Genomic DNA, 13,535 nt, shown 5'->3' with positions numbered 1-13,535 from the left:
TGAATGATGATGGAAATTTATTTCACCCATATTTTAATATTAGGTTTTCACACAAGCTATATGAAACATTAACAAGGCTTTAATATGTTTTCTGTGTACTGTTTAAAATCACAATTTGGTGTGGATAATGAAATTAAATGTTTAGTCTTTGACCCACATACATTTGAATTTGAAATCTTCACAATGAGGGAAACACGATAAATCATGAACATTTAATTTGTCAAGTATCCAGGCCATGAAATGTGGAAAGTTGTTTATGACCATCATGATTGCATTCCTTATGGAAAAACTGTATCTATAGAAGAATGTTGATGGTCACAGTATTTGTAATCTGTTGTAAGTAGATGTATTTTGGAGCTCATTCTGGTCTTGACTAGTGCTTGTAAAGATTGTAAAATGTTTTGGATTGCTGAGCAATTTGCCGGAGCTACTTCGCAAAATATGTGGGCTGCTTTTCAGCTTTGTGGCCTTTTTTTCGTACCAGAATGTTCTCAAGCATGCAAAAATAAAAAAATGCAAACTATTTTGCTTGTGGGACAGCTAGCAATGCAGAAAATCACAAAAAGGGCAGTGTGCGTATATAAAGGCCTGTGAGAAGAGCATACATGTTGATGTATTTGATCACATATGATTATATCTACTACAGTGATGCTATTTATGATATCAACATCTCATGAGATAATTAATCTAAATGGTGAAGGTGTGAAAGTTTATTTTGTGTATGTGCAAACGTAATAGAAAATCAGCAAATAATTTCATAATTTAAGTGAATTTTTATGTCTTAATTCATTAAGTGTAATACAATTTGCTCATCAGACGCCTTTAGACGCCAGGTGTCCTTTAGATTTAACACGACAGAAAACAAGCCAAAGTACAACAGAAAAAAATGAATGATATAGAGGTTTAGGTTAATCTGAACATCATACAAGTGAATAACAATTTAAAACACATGTGTTTTAACACATTAAAACATTTTGTATGAAATTCCTCAAAGCTGGATTTTAACATAAAACAATTTTGTTGCTGCTTTAACACTTTAGACGTTAAAAAAACATGCTGGTCCAAGATATATAGCACACAACAGGGAAGGTAATAAATCTGTCATGTTATAATAAAGTGCTCTATCATGACCCTGACCATCCCGTAGCACAGGGTGTAAACACGTGACACTGTAAACGTCTATCTATGTGACCTCTGACCTAGCAGTGTGCAGAGATTAATAACTGTAGTCAGACAAATTTCAAATTAAATATTGGCCCACTATTCCAGTCCCATCTCACTGAACCATGGATTCTACGAGACCTATGAAAGTTTCCTGTACTTAGACATGGGCCGGTGTAAGAATCCTTAGATATTAGATATATAAAAATATCACGATTTCAAGGTATTGTGATAACTGCTCATAAATAAGTTCTTTTTAAATACCTGGGTAAAAAACAACAACAACTGTTTTCCCTATTGAGTATGATATATTTTATTTTAAGAAACATTAAAACTATTTAGGAACAGTAAACATGTCATTTTACTAATTAAACCTTGAAACCGGTCATCATCTCATGCCTACCTGTACTATCCGTTACAAAGACATGTGGGGCGTTTGCACTGAAGATACTTTTTGTTAGTTCCTAGAGCTACAGTTTTGTCGAAAACGCTCGCTTTTTGGCCTGTTTGCCAATAAGGTACTGGGAATGATTTTAGTTTTAGATTGCCATTTGGGGGAACTTAGTTAGCTTCAATTTCAAAGAGCGTCTAATATAGGGGTGCCCAAACTCGGCCCTGGAGGGCCAGTGTCCTACATATTTTAGTTCCAAACCCAATTAAACACACCTAAACCAGTCAATCAAGCTCTTTTTAGGTATACTAGAAACTTCCAGGCAGGTGAGCTGGAGTAAGTTGGAGCTAAACTATGCAGGACACAGACCCTCCAGGACTGAGTTTTGACACCCTTGGTCTAATCTAATCATTCTGAAAGTAACAAGGAAAATAGCCCGGGGATATTAATTCTCTGGGAACCATGTCTGGTGGCTAGTTCCTATAACTGTTTGTGGTGTGAAAGCCTTTATTAGCAGCAGTTCTTTCAAATTCTGTAGGTTTCAAAGTCAGGCCACCATCAATTTGGCCTACAAGATCCCATAGACACTCAACTGAAGTGAGAGCTGGGGTATTTAGAGGCCAGAGCAATACTCCAAAACATCTTTCTAATCAATCCTGAACAACGCGTAAGGTGTGCATTATCTTGCTGCAAGAGTCCACTTCCGAGGAGTGTAGCTGGTTTGAACTGTAGTTTAGGTGGTTTGCACAGCAAATTTACATTAACAAGAATTGCCAGATCCAGGATTTTATAGCTGAACATTGCCCTTATACATCAAAGTCCCTCCACCACCTTGTCAGCAGTGCATCATGAAGTCATTATTTCCTCAAGTAAACAGCTCATCGGAGCAGTTGACTTTCTTAATATGCTCAGAAGGCCCAGTTCAGATGCTCAAATCCCCATTGTAGGCCCTCCAAGGTTGGACAGAGGTGATATTGGGGGCTTGATTGATCTGCAGCTACAGTATGCTGTCCCAGACAAAGCAGATTGTGGTGCTCTTACGTTGTTGAGCCTTGGTTCATTGTGGGTTGTAGCTATTTGAACCACTGTTGGTAAACTTTCACCACTTCTGACCAGTTGCCTTGCAAACATAATTTGGCCATTGTCTGAATAGCTCAGATGATTATTACTGCCTGATTCCTTCCTCAACTTTTACCCAATTGATGAGTTAACTCCTGCCACAGATGCTGATGCCAAATCTGGTACTGCTGGTGCTGGTGTTTGCCAAATGGGCTGAGCCATACATTACCCAAAACAGAGATGGAGAGCAAGACCCATATGAACCCAAGGATAATCGGAGATCCACAGAATACTACAGAGATGGCAGGTACTACTACTACTGATGAATCTATCTATCTATCTATCTATCTATCTATCTATCTATCTATCTATCTATCTATCTATCTATCTATCTATCTATCTATCTATCTATCTATCTGTCTGTCTGTCTGTCTGTCTGTCTGTCTGTCTGTCTGTCTGTCTGTCTGTCTGTCTGTCTGTCTGTCTGTCTGTCTGTCTGTCTGTCTGTCTGTCTGTCTGTCTGTCTGTCAATATTTCCTCTTGTGATTCCAGTGGAACGGAGTGCAGGCGGTGCTGCGATCCTGCAGAAGATCCCCCTCAATTTGGCAGTCCACATGCACAGTACCAAATTGTGCCACAGATAAACATCACTATCCTAAAAGGTACAAAACATGTCCAAATTTGCTATGGATTTTCAACTTTGGGGACCTAAAAAACACAAGTCAGTTCCTTGCATTTTAAGGATAACTGTGGTATAAAAGCTCCCATTTAATGAACGACTCTCCTAAATCTCTTTGTTTGTATATAGCTGTTTGGATTAACACCAGTCTTAGCTGAATATCTCAGTGTCTGTGAATGACACGGGCCAATGGTTAATCACAGGCTGCTTCTGCGGTTAGGAAAACATGCACCGAAAAGGACGGACCACCACAGAAAGTGACTTTGTGGGCCAAACTGTCACAAACAACAGACGAAATATGGCTGTGACATTGGCGCCATCTTCTACACAACACTCTGATCTTCGCTCGACACAAACATGACTGTTATGTCATTTGAGAGTCATCATTCTTAATAATTTGATGTCCAATTAAAACACCCTCTAAAATGGGATCTGAACATGAAGTTTCAGAAAGCGAGGCGTTATAAATTATAGATTTGGAATGCAAAAGATCTTTTTAACGATGTTAACTAAAACTTGAAACCATTCCTTCCCTTACAGGGGAGAAAGGAGACACAGGCGAGCGAGGACTCCATGGGAAATCTGGCACATCAGGAAAAAATGGACCCAGAGGGCCCCATGGTGTAAAGGGAACCAAAGGCAGCGTCGGTGCTCCTGGAGAATCCTGTAAGTCCTACTACGCTGCATTCTCTGTGGGCCGCAAGAAAGCCCTGCACAGTAACGATTACTACCAGACCATGATCTTCGACACAGAGTTTGTCAACCTGTATGGCCACTTCAACATGTTCACCGGCAAATTCTTCTGCTATATCCCCGGCATCTATTTCTTCAGTTTAAATGCGCACAGTTGGAACCAGAAAGAAACGTACTTGCACCTAATGAAGAATGAGCAGGAGATGGCCATTCTGTATGCTCAGCCCAGCGATCGCTCCATCATGCAGAGCCAGAGCCTCATGCTGGAGCTGGAGAGGGACGATCAGGTTTGGGTTCGTCTCTTCAAGGGTGAGAGAGAGAATGCTGTGTTCAGTGATGACTTTGACACCTACATCACGTTTAGTGGTTACCTTGTCAAGGCAAAGTCGGAAGGCTAAGGAGAGCTAAATCTATGGACAGCAAAGATTTCTTGAATTCGATGTTTTAGTTATTCATTTTTGTAATGTATTTTTGAATAATCTTGGCATCTGAGGGTAAAGCTTGGTTTATGATCCAGTATTAGCTTGTCACATGTATCTGACATTTTTTTTTACCGTGAGAGTGGTGCTTTTGGTTAATGCTGATGGTTATTGTACTATAACATTTTAAACAATCCAAATCCAAGTTTTCAGTAAGTTCAACAGTACAAGACAACAGTACATACAGTATTGTGCATACATGGGTAAAGTTGAAAATGTGTAATATAGCTTTTTTCATGAACATGCATCCTTTTTAAAATGGAAAATAATTATTATAAACAAACAAAAATTGCATTTAGAATATATATATATATATATATGTATATGTATATATATATATATATATATACATATATACATATATATATATATATATATACATATATATATATATACATATATATATATATATATATATATATATATATATATATATATATATACATATATATACATATATATATATATATATATATATATATATATATACATATATATACATATATATATATATATATATATATATATATATATATATATATATATATATATATATATATATATATATACATATATATATATATATATATACATATATATATATATATATATATATATATATATATATATATATATATATATATATATATATATACATATATATACATATATATACATATATATATATATATATATATATATATACACACACACATTTTTATATAGTTCCCAAATTATGTTTAACAGAGCAAGGGATTTTTCACAGCAATTGCTATAATATTGTTTTCTTGTTTGTTTTATTTCTGCAACAAAAAAAGCAGCTTTTAATAAAAACATTTCAGGTCAATATTATTAGCCATCTAAAGCAATGTATTTTGTAATATATTTCTTAAATTGTTTACAGAACAAACAACTGTTATACAACGACTTTGCTTTTTACCCTAACCTGCCTAATTAATCTAGTAAAGCCTCTCAAGAGTTCACACTTAGCTGATGATTGATAATAAAGCACATTTGGCATGGTGAGAGAGCCCTTAGCTCAGAAGATTCTCAAGCCCTGGGCTCCCTCCTGTTTGAGGGGTGAGAGGGGAGTTTGAGCTCAGGTACATTAGATCTCAAGAACTCCCCCTGCTTGTTATGGCTAATGACGAGTTAGGAATGGCTAAAAGATATATTTGACTGACTAATGACGCAGTCACGCTAGAGTTTGAGCTTGTGAAATTCTGTCGTACAGAAAGCGAAAAGGGGCGGGTTTAAACAAGATGATTAGACATTTTAAAAAGCAAGCGATTGGTCCATGTTTTAAATTTCTGTCCATAGAGGTCATGTTTTGACCCTTGATTGGTCTCACACAGTCAAGTGATGCGATTTCGAAGGTCAGAGTTCACCTAGCTTGAACTTTGCAATGCAACTTGTCGCACGAGCTTTTGTTTCCAATCTGACACATTCGAGTGTGTTTGAAAGGAAGTCTTTGGGGAGAAAAGTACACTGTGACAGCTTTAGAGTACATCTATGGTGGATTAGTCAATGTCTTTGGACGGTGGGAGGAAACCAGGGAACTCTGTTGAAGCCCACACGTGGACGAGGAGAACGTAAACTACGCACAGAAATGGGACTGGCCTGGTAAGTACTTGAACCAGTGACATTCCTGCTGTGAAGCAACAGTGCTGATCACTGGGCCGCCGTGCCACCCTATCTAGGAAAAGGGAGGAGCAGTAGGGGTGGAAGGGGGATTCTTTAAGATCAAAATAACTGAGGTGAGAAACTTTGGTTACTTATAGTGAGTTAGGATTCATCTGATTGGTGCATGAAGTGTTAGCTGATGCGGGGCCAGCCGTGGTCAATCATAAGCATGTGCTCCTCTCAAAATTTGTTTATTGCTCTTTATGCTGAATACTAGTATGTTGAAAAATATCTGAAAAAATATTATGTTCTGTCGTCATGACAAAGATAAAAATAATCAGTTATTAGAAATTACTTATTAAAACTATAATGTTTAGAAATGTGTTCAATTTCCATTAAACAGAAATTGGGAAGAAAATTTACAGGGGGGCTAATAATTTAGGAGGGCTAATAATTCTGACTTCATCTATTGTGGTTGGTTAAGAACATGAATAATTTAATGACACTAAAAACTTTATCTATGGCTCTCACTATGTCAAAAAAAAACTAATTACTGTATCATTTTTCTTAATAAAATTTTTACACTGCAACATTGTTTAATAAAAATCTGCTCCCAAATGATGCTAAATGGCAGAAGACAACCTACAAATTGACATTTAATTTTCAGCCAAATATTTCAAACATTATAGAACACAACCTGACCGCATTATGATTTTTATGTATATTAAATCACATTTGTAAATTTGATTTAATGAAGACATCAGAACGGGATGTCTCATCGATGACATAAAAGCATTAATTTCATTCAATAATTTGCACAAGAGTTTATATTAATGGGTGCCTTTTCTTTTTAACAGATAACTTGAACTTCCTGCTTTATATCTGGCTATAAAAAGGCCTCAAATAAAGTAGTGCTACAAGCAAGTGGTGTTACATAAAGTACGATAATTTAGTATGTATTTAAAAAGCAAAATTGTTTTAGGCAAATCATGATGCAGTATCATCATTTCAGAATGAAGCTGAAATAATATAAAATACTGTAACTTGTTAGATGAAATTATATTCATAAAGTATATGAAAGTCAAATATTTTGTTGAATAACTAATTTACAGTAGGAAATTTGTAATTTACTGTAAGACTTTATTGTCATATCATCAACAGTGTGCATTCTTTTAGCAAACTGATAAATTAATCCCATAATGTGTTTCACTTTGTAAAAATATTTTCCTAAGACAAAGTCACTGTGTAAACAAAATTTAACTGGACATTTAGTTCTTAACCAAAGCTCAATATTTTAAAGCATTTAAACAAACCAGGAGGTTACTTAGGTAAATAACTTAACAAACATAGCTAAAAACACTAACAGGTTTTACATTTATGATTATTATTGTTCTTCTGTAAATCTTGTGTCAGTTTTGTCAGACAAAATTGTTCATTAAATGTTAAAAATGAACGCTGATTAAATGGTGCTGTAAAACAGGTTTAACACGTTGCAAGTGTCCTATTGCTTGGTCATTATTTATTATTGTTTGTGTGTATTTTCCTTCTCTGAATTTTAATTATGCATCAAATACATGAATAAAATAATCCAGTCCATTTTTCATTTTATTCCGACAGACTGCTGTAATGCTCCTTAAACTTACACTGATGATATACTGTACACTAACCGGCCACTTACAACTTACTATGCATGAACAATCACCAGCCACTTTATTAAGTGCACCTTACTAGTACAAGGTTGGACCCACTTTTGCCTACAGAACTGCTTTAATCCTTCATGGCATAGATTCAACAAGGTACTGGAAATATTCCTCAGAGATTTTGGTCCATATTGACATGATAGCATCACGCAGTTGCTGCAGATTTGTCAGCTGCACATTCATGATGTGAATCTCCTGTTTCACCACATGCCAAATGGTGCTCTATTGGATTGAGTTCTGGTGACTGTGAAGGCCATTTGAGTACAGTGAACTCATTGTCATGTTTAAGAAACCAGTCTGAGATGATTTGCGCTTGATGACATGGCACGTTATCCTGCTGAAAGTAGCCATCAGAAGATGGACACACTGTAGTTATAAAGGGATGTACATGGTCAGCAACAATACACAAGTAGGCAGTGGCAATGACACAATGCTCAATTGGTACTAACAAACCCAAAGTATGCCAAGAAAATTACACCATTACACCACCAGCAGCCTGAACCGTTCATACAAGGCGGGATGGATCCATGCTTTTGTGTTGTTGACGCCAAAATTTTGACCCTACCATCCGAATGTCGCAGTAGAAATTGAGACTCATCAGACAAGGCAACGTTTTGTCAATCTTCTATTATGCAATTTTGGTGAGCCTGTGCAAATTGTAGCTTCAGTTTCCTGTTCTTTGGAAAGGAGTGGCACCCGGTGTTGTCTTCTGCTTCTGTAGCCCATCCACCTCAAGGTTAGACATGTTGTGCGTTCAGAGATGCTCTTCTGCATACATCAGTAGTAATGAGTGGTTATTTAAGTTACTGTTGCCTTTCTTTCAGCTTCAATCATCTGGCCATTCTCTGACCTCTGGAATCAACAAGACAAATGCGCCCACATACGTGCCACTCACTGGATATTTTCTCTTATTCTGACCATTCTCTGTAAACACTAGAGATGGTTGTGCATGAAAATCCTAGTATATCAGCAGTTTCTGAAATACTCAGACCAGTCTATCTGGCGCCAACAACTATGCCACATGTAAAGTCACTTAAATCACCCGTCTTCCATATTCTGATGCTCGGTTTGAAAAGCAGCAGTTCGTCTTGACATGCCTAAATGCATTAAGTTGCAGCCATGTGATTGTAGCTTATTAGAAATAAACGTTAGCAAGTATTTGAACAGGTGTACCTAATAAAATGGCCGGTGAAGGTATAAACTTTTAAATGTTTTGTATGATTTTCTTTGAATAAAAGACACATATAGAGCAGTAAGAGTCACACTTATAATAACATTTTATGACCCTACTTTATGTCTACAGCTACAATATATATATATATTAGCTTCATCAATTTAACTTTTCTAGTTATATCAACTTACATTAGTCAAACTGAATAAAAATATGAACTACCTTTGTATGACTAAACTATTTAAATATTTAAAAAATATTTGATTGGTATGACTTTTTGTCATATCATTTTAACAGCGTAGATAGAAGTTTAAACATCACCAGATAAATTGCATACAGATTCATAGATTTAAATCTTGGTAGCATTAAATACATTTTGTGTAAAAACAGAGGGAAAGTACAGATTTTGTTCATGTTATGTTATGTTGCCCTATTGCATTTTGTGACCCTGGTGTATTTCTGCAGCTGTTGATATTAGAGATATTTTGGGAGGATATAAAACAGAGGGAGTCAAACGCCACCAAAATGAAGTTGTGCAACATTAAAGCGAGTCTGTGTGAAAAAGAGAGGCGTAAAAATACGATGCTGCCGTGGCTGACCCTGCAGCTGTTCATAACAGAGCAAATTGTTTATCTTTTTTTCTGATATAAAAGAGAAGGTTAGATGTCGTCAGGCTAAATTCGCTTAACTTTAAAGTCATTCTGTGTAAAACAGAGGTGGATTACTGGATTTTGGTAACCTGTATGGTGCCGTGTCGGATTTGGTGGTCCTGCTGTGCCCCTGCAGCTGTTCACATTTCTGATAAAAGAGAGAAAGCACATGAGAATAGATTTCATCAGAGAACATCTAGGTAAAAAAGAGAGGAAACCTAGAAACCTGTTACGATGCTGTTTCAGTAACCCTGCTGACTGACTTTCGATTCACACCAATACATTCTTAGATGTAAAACTGGATGTCAGACATCACCAGAATGAATTTGGGTAACATTTAAGCTATTCCGTATGAAACACGTGCAGTGACAAACTTTGGTATCGTGTTATGCATTGGATTTGGTGATTCTTTTGTTTTGTTTCATGCCTTTTAAATCACTTTTTATACCAAAATAGCTACTTGTCGCCATCTAGCGGTAGAGTTAAAAATGATTCAAGTAAATTACACCATATACTCGCACGTCAAACCCAATTTTGTTATGGATAAAAGAAAATTCATTCATTCATTTTCTTTTCGGCGTAGTCCCTTTATTAATCTCTGCTCGTCGCAGTGGAATGAACCGCCAACTTATCCAGCATGTTTTACGCAGTGGATGCCTTTCCAGCTGCAACCCATGGAAAACATCCATACACACTCATTCACACACATACACTATGGACAATTTAGTTTAATCAATTCACCTATAGCGCATGTCTTTGGACTGTGGGGGAAACCGGGGCACATTGAGGAAACCGATGTCAACACAAGAAGAACAAGCTAACTCTCTACGTTCACACTGCAGGCAAATGTGGCACGAATCAGATTTTTTCCCAATCATGTTACTCAGGTAATGACAGTGTGAACAGCCTAAACTGTATGGAATCTGATCTTTTCGGGTCAGATCTGTGTCACTTTCATATGTAGTCTTAAATCAGACAGATCTGATATTTTGCAATGCGACCGCAGTGTGAACTGTTATGTCGGATTTCATGTGACTTTTACATAAACTTTGAGCGACAAGCGTCATCATTCATTCTGTGCTGCAAACATCATCTACCCCTCAGCAGCACAGTATAATGGCACACAGGGCGATTACAGTAGCACAGAAAGTTGGTTGTTTCGAGTTTAAAAAGATTTTTAAAGCATAACTGGTGCTTGTTAACGAATCTAGTTAACTATTGAGACACGGGTTGATCGCGAAGCCGAAAAACGTTGTGGGTGTTGCGGATAGGGGATCCGTGTGCAAAGGAGGAAGAACTCTCAGAGAGAAAAAGAGCAGGTGCTCTAGCAAACCCCCTTTGCACGTGTCTGCTGCTTATAACGAAATAATATATTGAGTAAAGCTGTGGTCACACTGTGCATTTACTCCCATAGACTTCCATTCATACGCACGCGAATGAACCTGCAAGTTTCGCAGGTTGCTGTGGTGCACAGTTCAAGCTTGGTAAACTCTGACCTGCGAAATCGCATCACCTGACTGCGTGTGACCAATCGAGGATCAAAACATGACCTCTCAGGACAGAAATTTAAAACAGAGCAATCGCTTGCTTTTTTATTGTCTAATAATCTTGTTTTATTCCCGCCCCTTTTCACAGTGCTGTATGACAGAACTTTGCACACACAAACTCTAGTGTGACCGCAGCTTTACTCCGCAAATGGAGATAAGCCTTTACAGTTCAGTCTGCGGCTGCTCATTAACCCTAATTAATAAAAGTGTTTAGAGAAATGTCTAATTTATTTTGTGAATACAACGAAAGTCAAAATGGTTTCACCAACATTCTTCAAAATATCTTTCCCCGCCACATCATACAGTGGTCAATCATTTCTGAGCAAACTCAACTTTTAATAGTGAATGATCTTAAAACAGAAATGTAAAGACATTTAGCTGATCATTTAAAATCGTTTTATTTCTAATATCTGGAATTGCTTGTACGTGATTTGTACTACCATACAGTGAAATGAAATATATTTAATTGGGACCATCAATTGCATTGACCTTTAAAGCGTAAATTTGATAGCATTGAACACAGTTCAAGTTTAAAGCAATACTAAAATGTCTGATTAGAAGAATAGAGAATACGACACAATGACATACGATACAATTTTTTATTAAACTTTCCTGGCCTTTTTGGAATTGCCGGTATAAATCACCACTTTCCCTTTATATAAAACAGAAGCTTGAAAATGCTTTCTTGGGGGGGGTTTAGAGGAGAAAGAAAATATGGGCACTGGAATGACACCAGGGATGAGTAAATGATGACAAAATGCTCATTTTTGGCCAATCTATTCCTAAACATTCAGCAGCAGCAGCAACTTCTGGCCTGTCTGCGGAATCAGTTTTGCAATTTTGTCTCCGTCTTGTGATTAGACTTGATAAGTGTTCTCCATTTTCCACAGATTTATCTCCCAGCCTGGATCAAATCCTGTTCTCAGTATAAATGAGAGTCCCTGAATCTCCAGCAGCACTCACTTCTTCTGGAAACCTTTTACTTTTACAGTCTAACTTGCTGATGGCAAAGCACTTTACATTATTAATTGCAGTTTATAGCGTACACAACAGTTTAATTCTTTCTTTTTCTGTATAAATAAGTCTTCGGGATCTTTTCGATTGCTGTGTCCAGGAATTTATGCGGCCATTCACAACGAATATACTTAATTTGAGATAATGATCTAAAGACATTCCAGAAAAATGAGTGTGTCAACAGTCAGCAGTCACCCAGGAAAGACCCAATAGCTTTAAATTCAGTTTTCAGTCTAGTCAACGCCAAGGCTATTTTGTCTACAAAAACTATAGTCATCAGGTCCTAGATTGCAGCTATAGAAATGCATCGACAAGGCAATGGATTCAAAGTTTGTCGTGGCCATTAAAGAGCACTGGGGTAAAATGCTGAGGATGTGTGATGCCTCTTTATCTGGATGGGCCATCAGATGCTGTGGAGAGGAGGAGGCTGTTTACTCAGCAGGCGCACGCTCTTTCTGTGCACTCAACTGAACAGCCCACTTTCTTTCGCTTTCAAAGTGCTTTTAAGGTGTCATCCGAGAGTGATTTTCTTTTAAGCCGGTTAAGCTAACACTAACACAGCGTGTCACAGTTTCAATGCGTGAGACAAAAGCCGCAACGGTGCATGTAATAGTGAGTGGACATTAGGTTTTATACTATTATTAAACATTTTCCCCTTGTTATTTTTAAAATTATTTGTGTAATTCAGATTCTCCTCTATACTATTAATTATTGTTTCACTATTATCTCGTCTGCTTATATTACTAGTTTGAGTTCTCTCATTTAGTTTACTACTGCATCTAGAATTGTTATGTATTAATTGTGTTTTTATTGACAATGAGTGAACAGCTTGTAATAAAACCAAAGAGACATTCCCCATATTTGAAAGCCTATAAACACGCTGCAAATATAGGCTATGTGCTTTAATGAATTACAATTTAAGGTGCGTCCAACATTTTAATTCTTACTTTTTCAGAATCAGAAGCAGCTTTATTGCCGGGTATGTTTACACAGGGATTTGTTTTCCTGACAGAAGTTTCCAGAGTGCGACAGAATGACAATGCCAGGACAACAACACAGATATTAAGGGAATAAAAAAATTAAAAAGTAAATAGAGAATAACAATCTAAAAATTGACAAATAGCACAATCGCCTCACAGGAAGAAGGTTGCTGGTTCGAGCCCTGGGTCAGTTGTCATTTCTGTGTAGAGTTTGCATGTTCTCCCCGTGCTCGCGAGGGTTTCCTCCGGGTGCTCTGGTTTCCACCACAATCAAAAGACATGCGCTATTGGTGAATTGGGTAAGCTAAATTGTCCTTAGTGTATGAGTGTATATGAGAGTGATGGGTTGTAGCTGGAAGGGCATCCACTGCGTAAAACATATGCTGGA

General features: G+C 37.0%; 1 protein-coding gene and 1 long non-coding RNA gene across 4 annotated transcripts in view; one reads left to right on the top strand and one right to left on the bottom strand.

Annotated features, from left to right (window-relative positions):
• The window catches only part of c1qtnf1 (C1q and TNF related 1), a gene marked incomplete at its 3' end in the record, with an annotated part of 44,261 nt that overhangs the window by 10,640 nt on the left and 20,086 nt on the right, over window positions 1-13,535 (top strand). Inside the window, 3 exon segments of the mRNA NM_001017875.3 lie at window positions 2,776-2,918; window positions 3,164-3,273; window positions 3,831-4,773. Of these exon segments, the coding sequence (NP_001017875.1) occupies window positions 2,776-2,918; window positions 3,164-3,273; window positions 3,831-4,381 (804 nt within the window).
• The window catches only part of LOC141376838 (uncharacterized), a 35,496-nt gene that overhangs the window by 10,979 nt on the left and 10,982 nt on the right, over window positions 1-13,535 (bottom strand). Inside the window, exons 1-2 of one of the 3 annotated variants that reach the window (XR_015504322.1) lie at window positions 9,833-10,024; window positions 9,696-9,754 (exon numbers count right to left, since the gene is read on the bottom strand). This is a non-coding gene — a long non-coding RNA (uncharacterized LOC141376838). Of the gene's footprint in view, window positions 1-3,194; window positions 4,285-9,695; window positions 9,755-9,832; window positions 10,025-13,535 lie in introns of those variants that run through there. The other 2 variants (XR_015504323.1, XR_015504324.1) reach the window with 2 other exon arrangements.

This window comes from Danio rerio, chromosome 12, assembly GCF_052040795.2.
Source record: "Danio rerio strain M-AB ecotype USA chromosome 12, GRCz13ab, whole genome shotgun sequence".
NCBI lineage: Eukaryota > Metazoa > Chordata > Actinopteri > Cypriniformes > Danionidae > Danio > Danio rerio.
This window is presented reverse-complemented; position numbering and strand designations above follow the sequence as displayed.